Below are 6,761 nucleotides of genomic sequence, written 5' to 3'. Positions count from 1 at the left end.
GTATTAGCACTCCATGCAGTCATGACCTTGGAGGTGTCTACGGACAACGCCGACTCTTGGGCTTAGAAATGGAGATGAGCACCAACCCCCAGAGTCGGACACGACTGGACTTAACGTCAGCGGAAACCTTTACCTTTAATGTGAATCCTAATATTTCTCAGCCCTTGGGGACAAAGAGTAAGTGAAAATAGGATTAAAGGCATTATATGCTTTGCAAGGTTTGGAAACCCGAGCCAGGGAGAGGGCAACGAAAGGTTCCCGGTGGAAAAATGAATCTGTTTGTAGATTCCTGTGCCTATTTAAACTTCCTCCTTCCTGCAACGCCGGTTGTATTTATCCAAGCTCGACAAAATCATGACACAATAGATACGATTATGAATATTTACCGAAGTCCTCTTCGGGAATCCTAGGCTCTGTTAGACTGGGTCCGGCCCGGCCCACGTTGCGTAAACATGCAAAGCTGCCATGGTAAGCGGACACCCGGGCGGGCGGAGAAACAGACTTCTCGTCTTACCTGTCGGCAGGTAAAAGTCACCTTCCGGAGAGGCAACGGAGGCAGGGCTCTTCGTCCTCCCTGTCCCGGCTTGGCAATCATTAATCTGAGACTTTTATTGGATTTTTCGCATTCCTGACGAAAGAGAATGACCCACGGAGTCCAAGCCGGCAGGGACCAGGTGTCCGAAATGCAACTAGTTGGACGACTGGCTCTTTCAGCCGCTGCTGTGCTGTTGTTGACTTTGGCATACAGGTATTGCAAATCCCGTGCTGCTAGAGCCGGGGACGATGGGGGTGTCGAAGCAGAAGAGGAGACGGTTTTCACGGGACGGACGGAGACGGTTTTCGGTGGGACGAACGGAGTCGAAACGAGAGTGAGACAGAGACGCGTCGACAACATGAAAGTGACAGTGGCGAACAGCGGCTCGGCCGACTTACCTGTGGATCCAGGTAGGCCTGAATTTGCCGACAGGTCCAGACTCCGAGGCACACCTGTCAAGAGAAGAGATAAAGCAGAGCGGACAAAGGTTAGTCACCTTGGGGTTGGAGACCCGCCAGGAACAATTGGCTTGGTGTCAGAGGAGGAGGAAAAAGGAACTTCTGGAGGCCTCCTTAGCTATGGAAACCAAGCTGAGGTCACGGCAGAAGAACCACATTTCCAAGAGTATGTTTTTTGCAATCCTGAGAAGATCAGATGGGATGCTGATGAATGTGGGGAGCAACAGACCTTTGGAGAACGTCAACCTGAACGTGAGAACTGGTCCTCCACAAAAATAGAGAAAGGGGATCTACTGGGTGGAGAAGGTCCAAGTCCATCTTTAGTCCAGATTCAAGAAATCCCAAAGGAAAAGCTCGATTCGTTTCAGGCAACATCTGACTTGGGTCTGGTCCTCAAGCAAAGTCACACGCGGACCCATTCCTCCTTCACCTTCTCGTCTGTCGCGAAGGTTCAAATCGAGGAGAACGTCATCCAAGGGAAGGAGTCCAAGGAAGGAAGTGATGGCCCAACGGAGCCCAACCTGAGAGGCAAAGTCTACGATCTTCAATCAGTTGAGACCAAGACGTCCTCCCATTCTGTTGTGGACACTCAACTTTTCCATGTTCTCAACCAACCTGAGAAGAACTTGTATCCAAAACCTGATCAAGCTCGTTCAGACCATGGAAATGACAGAAGAACTTTTCAGAAGGCCACAGAAATATCTTCTGGAGAAGATGTTCCGAAACCTAAAGGTCGAGAAGAACGAAACACCAAGAAGCACCCACTATCGAGATTTACCTTCACTCGGAACGACAGTTTCCGCAAAATCGTAGACAACCCCGAACTTCAAGTGCCCATGAAAGGATTCGGTTCTCCAGCACTTGGGTCTTCAGGGAAGGACACTCCAATTCTTGTCAAGGCCCGGTCCAGCTCCACGTCCTCACTGATGGGGTCCGTGCAGAGCCTCCAAAGTGACACAAAAGAGGAGCCGACGGTGGAGCAGGTGGCCGGGGCCAAGTTCTTCCACGTCCCGCTCGGACCCGAGTCCTCTCTGGACGTCCACTTGGACCTGGGGAATTGCCACGAGGTGTTGTCCCTGGCCAAGAAGCAGAAGCTGGAGGCCCTCCAAGACGCGGCCTACAAGGTCATGGCTGACAACTACCTCCAAGTCCTCCGGACACACGGCATCTACAGCCGGCTCAACGCCGCCGAGAGGGAGCTGATCCTGAAGCGGAGGCAGCGGGGGAGGAAGTACGTGACGGTGGCCGATGTCAACTCCAACCTGGCCAGCAGACTCTGCTTTTACGATGACCGGGAGGATGCTTGGCAGCCCTTGACGCCGATGCCGCTGGAAGCCGTCTCCAAAGGGTGCGCCGTGTGCAGCATGTTCAACTACCTCTTTCTGGTGGCCGGCTGCGAAGGACGAGGGAGGGCCCAGCGGCCATCCAAACGGGTCTTCTGCTACAACCCCTTGACCAACATCTGGAGGGAGATCTGCCCGTTGAACCAAGCCAGGCCCCACTGCAAGCTCGTCGCCTTGGACGGGTACCTCTACGCCATCGGCGGGGAGTGCCTCTACACAGTCGAGAGGTAGGTCCCGTATGGGTCATGGGATGGGGAGGGAGATGGGTCAGCAGAGGGTCCTCCTCGGGATTTATTTATTTACTAACTTGGGGACCCAGCGGTGCCCGGGTTATTAGTAGGGGGCCGGGCTGTGGCGCAGCTAGCTAGTAACCAGCTGCTATAAATCACTACTGACCGAGAGGTCATGAGTTCGAAGCCCGGGTCGGGTTAAGCCTCCGACCATAAAAAAATAATAATAATAAAATAGCCCCGGCTTGCTGTTGACCTAGCAGCCCCGAAAGACAGTTGAATCTGTCAATTAGGGAAATTTAGGGACACTTTATGCGGGAGGCTAATTTAACTAATCTACAACACCATAAAACTGCTCACGAGGAAAAGAATGAGGAAGAACAGCCACCAATGGACGGTGAAGCAACAGCTCCCCCTGTGGCCGGAAATCGTGAAGCTGGAAGATATTTAAAAAAAATGCCTCTGTGTCTGTCTAAAACTGAATGTTGTTTGTCTATTGGCATTGAATGTTTGCCATATATGTGTTCATTGTAATCCGCCCTGAGTCCCCTTCGGGGTGAGAAAGAAGGGCGGAATATAAATACTGTAAATAAATAAATAAATAAATAGAGGGCATTGTGTTGTTTTGGATATTATGAATGGGCCCATTGCTGCAGATCTGTGGCCGATGGGGTTTGCAGTGGGAGGCGATTTGGATGAAGGTAGTGCAAATCCCATAATCCTTGGTCCATCCTCCCCCAAACTGCTGCAGGGTGTAAAGCAGGGGTCCCCAAACTTTTAAAACTGGGGGCCAGTTCATAATCCCTCAGACCGTAGGAGGGCCGGACTATAGTTGCCCACCGAGCAATAATGATGATGATAATAATAATAATAATAATAATAATAATAATAATAATAATAATAATTTTGCAGGTTTGTGATCCCACCAGTTCTTTGCTGCTGGGAGGTGGTACTTGGGGCATAAGTTCCAATGAATCATTCAGGCCACATAGTTGTGCCTCTGTTTGTAGTCTGTCTGTGCGATTTTCTTACAGCAGCTGAGGATATGATCCATGGTTTCGTCGGTTTCCTTGCACAGTCTGCATTTTGGGTCATCACCTGATTTTTCGATCTTGGCCTTGATTGCCTTTGTCCTGATGTCTTGCTCCTGGGCTGCAAGGATCAGGCCTTCTGTCTCCTTCTTCAGGGTCCCATTCGTGAGCCAGAGCCAGGTCTTCTCCTTATTATTATTATTATTATTATTATTATTATTATTATTATTATTGTTGTTGTTATTATTATTATTATTAATTGCCTTTGTCCTGATGTCTTGCTCCTGGGCTGCAAGGATCAGGCCTTCTGTCTCCTTCTTCAGGGTCCCATTCGTGAGCCAGAGCCAGGTCTTCTCCTTTTCAGCTTTTCCTTCAATTTTGTCAAGGAACTTTCCATGCAATGTTTTGTTGTGCCAGCTGTCAGCTCTAGTTTGTAGTGCGGTTTTCTTGTACTGGTTTTTTGTCTGCTGTGCTTTGAGGAGTTTCTGATTGTTGACTTCAATCAAAGCAGGTTCTTCACTTTGCTTTACATATTCATTATTATTATTATTATTATTATTATTATTATTATTATTATTATTATTGGGTTCCTGGGAACCATCAAAATGAACAACACTTGGCAACCAGCATTTAAAAACTCTACAATCTGGACTGTAAATAAAGAACAACAGTCTGAAAATAAGGGTATTCCAGACAGGAAACAACCAGAGCCAGCTAACACCTCTCAACAAAGGATTCCTCCAGGGAGGAAACAACCATGCTTTGAAGCTGCGAGCTCATTCACAGCTAATCAATGTGAAAATAAAAAACCCACTTAGGTTGATGCCACAGCAACATGTGGCCGGGCACAGCGTGTGTGTGTGTGTGTGTGTGTGTATATATATATATGTATATATATATATATAGAGAGAGAGAGAGAGAGAGAGAGAGAGAGAACAATAGCTACTCTGGGAATCTAAGCTGAGTCTGGAAGAGAAGTGCCTCCACATTACATCTGGTGTGTGCCAATGGGTGCTAATAATAATAATAATAATAATAATAATAATAATAATAATAATAATAATAACAATAGTACTCTCGGGAAGATCAAAGCATTTTAAAAGTTGGTGGGCTAAAAGGGATCGAAATGTCCTCTGTTTGTGGTGATTTTCACCCCTCTAGCCCAGAAACTGAGGCGTGGGGAGAGCCTCAGAATCCCTCCCATTGCTGCCAATGGCACGAAAATTTTCATATTTTTCGTTGGCCAGACGAAAATTCGTGTCGTATAGACGGCCCATTTTCATTAGCGGAAACCAAATACGAAAATGAGACGACATGAATGAAACTACACAAAACGAACAGCAATTCCATACAAAAGCACAACACTAATATATACCTCTTCCCCATGATGATAACTCTACGAGGAGTGGATTTCCTTTCTTAGAGATAGAATACTCTCACATCCTGTTGTCTCAGTCCTTAACTAGGAGTTGTTTGTAAGTCAGATGTTTGTAACCACCTGTATGCTCAATAATAACTTGAAAATATAGTAAGATAACGTGCCTGTGAGACCAGTTAAATAACACAGAGCTCTATTTGTTCCCAAGGTACGATCCAAGGACTGACCGCTGGACTTTTGTCGCACCGCTGCCCAATGACACCTTTGCTGTGGCCCACACGGCCACCACGTGCGACGGAGAGATCTACGTGACAGGCGGCACCTTGCGTTACACGCTCCTGAAGTACGTGGCCCGCTCGGACACCTGGAAGGCCAACCTCACTAGTGGCAGCCAACACCGGACCACGGATATGGTGACCGCCAACGGGTTCATCTACCGCTTCGACCTCGACCGGAGCGCGGGCATCAGCGTCTACCGCTGCGGCGCCAAGGCCAAGCTGTGGTACGAATGCGCCACGTACCCCATGCCCTTTCCCACTTACTTCCAATGCACCGTGGTGGAAAATCTAGTCTACTGCATCGGGCGGCAGTTCCATATCCGCTTCCTCACGGATTACGTCTCCCCGCGGTTCGGGACCAAAGAGTTACAGACTTTTCCTTCTCCACAAGGATCCCTCTTACCGGTCACTCTTGTGCTTCCAGACAAGGACTCCGGGCAGACGAGGGTCTGAGCCCGTTTTTAGGCTTCTCCTGGTTAACACCGGATATTTCCAAACCGATACCGAGATCTTCTTTTCTTCTGTGTCGATGACTTCTCTTTTTTTATATACGAGGGCTATCCAGAAAGTAGGTTACGTTTTGGATTTTAAAAAGGACAAAGTATAGGATAAATTATTTACCATATGCAGCTGAAAGACACATCCCAAAACTACAATCTCATGTAATCCTCATTTAAATTTAGCCACGTTTCTTATAGATAAATGAGTTTGAAAAGTACTGCCCCAATAAATTTGCCGCCTCTCTCCTCCGTTTCCAACAATGGGGGCGTGGCTGGCAGCGCAGCGTTTTGGCTACGCTGCAGGAAGGGAGAAGGGGGAAGAGCTGAGGACACAAGCGGGGAATTTACTGGTGAAGTACATTTCAAACTCATTTATCTATAAGAAACGTGGCTAAATTTCAATGGGGAATACATGAGATTGTAGTTTTGGGATGTGTCTTTCAGCTGCATATGGTAAATGATTTCTCCTATACTTTGTTCTTTTTAAAATCCAAAACATAGCCTACTTTCTGGATAGCCCTCGTATATCGATTATTGTATTTTCTTCTACGCCGATGACGTCGTTTTCTTCTACAGTGGTGGTTTCGTACCAACAACATTATTTTCCTCTATTCCTGACAATATTTTCAGGAATACTATGGTCTGTTCTTCTGTGCTGATGATGGTTTATTCTTCTATGCCAATAATGTCCTTTTCTTCTACATTGTTGACATCATTTTCTTCTACATCAATGGTGGTTTTTTCTTCTATACCAAGAACATTATTTTACTCTATTCTTTTCATCTATGCCAGTGGTTCTCAACCTTTTTTTGACCAGAGGCCACTTTGATCAGAAATCACTTGAGAAGGGACCATTTCGATCAGGGACCACATTGACCAGGGACTGCTTTGTCCAAAGACCACTTGACCAGGGACCTCTTTGACCAGGGACCACTTGATCAGGGAGACCACTTGACCAGGGACCACCTGGACCAAAGACTGCTTTGACCAGGGATCATTTGACCAGGA

At 47.3% G+C, this 6,761-nt stretch overlaps 1 protein-coding gene across 1 annotated transcript; it reads left to right on the top strand.

Moving 5' to 3' along the window:
- Window positions 1–568: 568 nt before the first annotated feature.
- Window positions 569–6,158, top strand: klhdc7a (kelch domain containing 7A). The gene is made up of 2 exons (XM_003229789.3): window positions 569–2,563; window positions 5,184–6,158. Exons 1-2 carry the CDS (start codon window positions 642–644, stop codon window positions 5,704–5,706), a joined length of 2,445 nt encoding a protein of 814 aa, XP_003229837.3. The 5' UTR covers window positions 569–641; the 3' UTR covers window positions 5,707–6,158.
- Window positions 6,159–6,761: the final 603 nt, after the last annotated feature.

Source organism: Anolis carolinensis, unplaced genomic scaffold (assembly GCF_035594765.1).
Source record: "Anolis carolinensis isolate JA03-04 unplaced genomic scaffold, rAnoCar3.1.pri scaffold_15, whole genome shotgun sequence".
Taxonomy (NCBI): Eukaryota; Metazoa; Chordata; class Lepidosauria; order Squamata; family Dactyloidae; genus Anolis; species Anolis carolinensis.
Note: the sequence above shows the minus strand (reverse complement) of the source record. Positions and strands in the feature narration are given on the sequence as shown.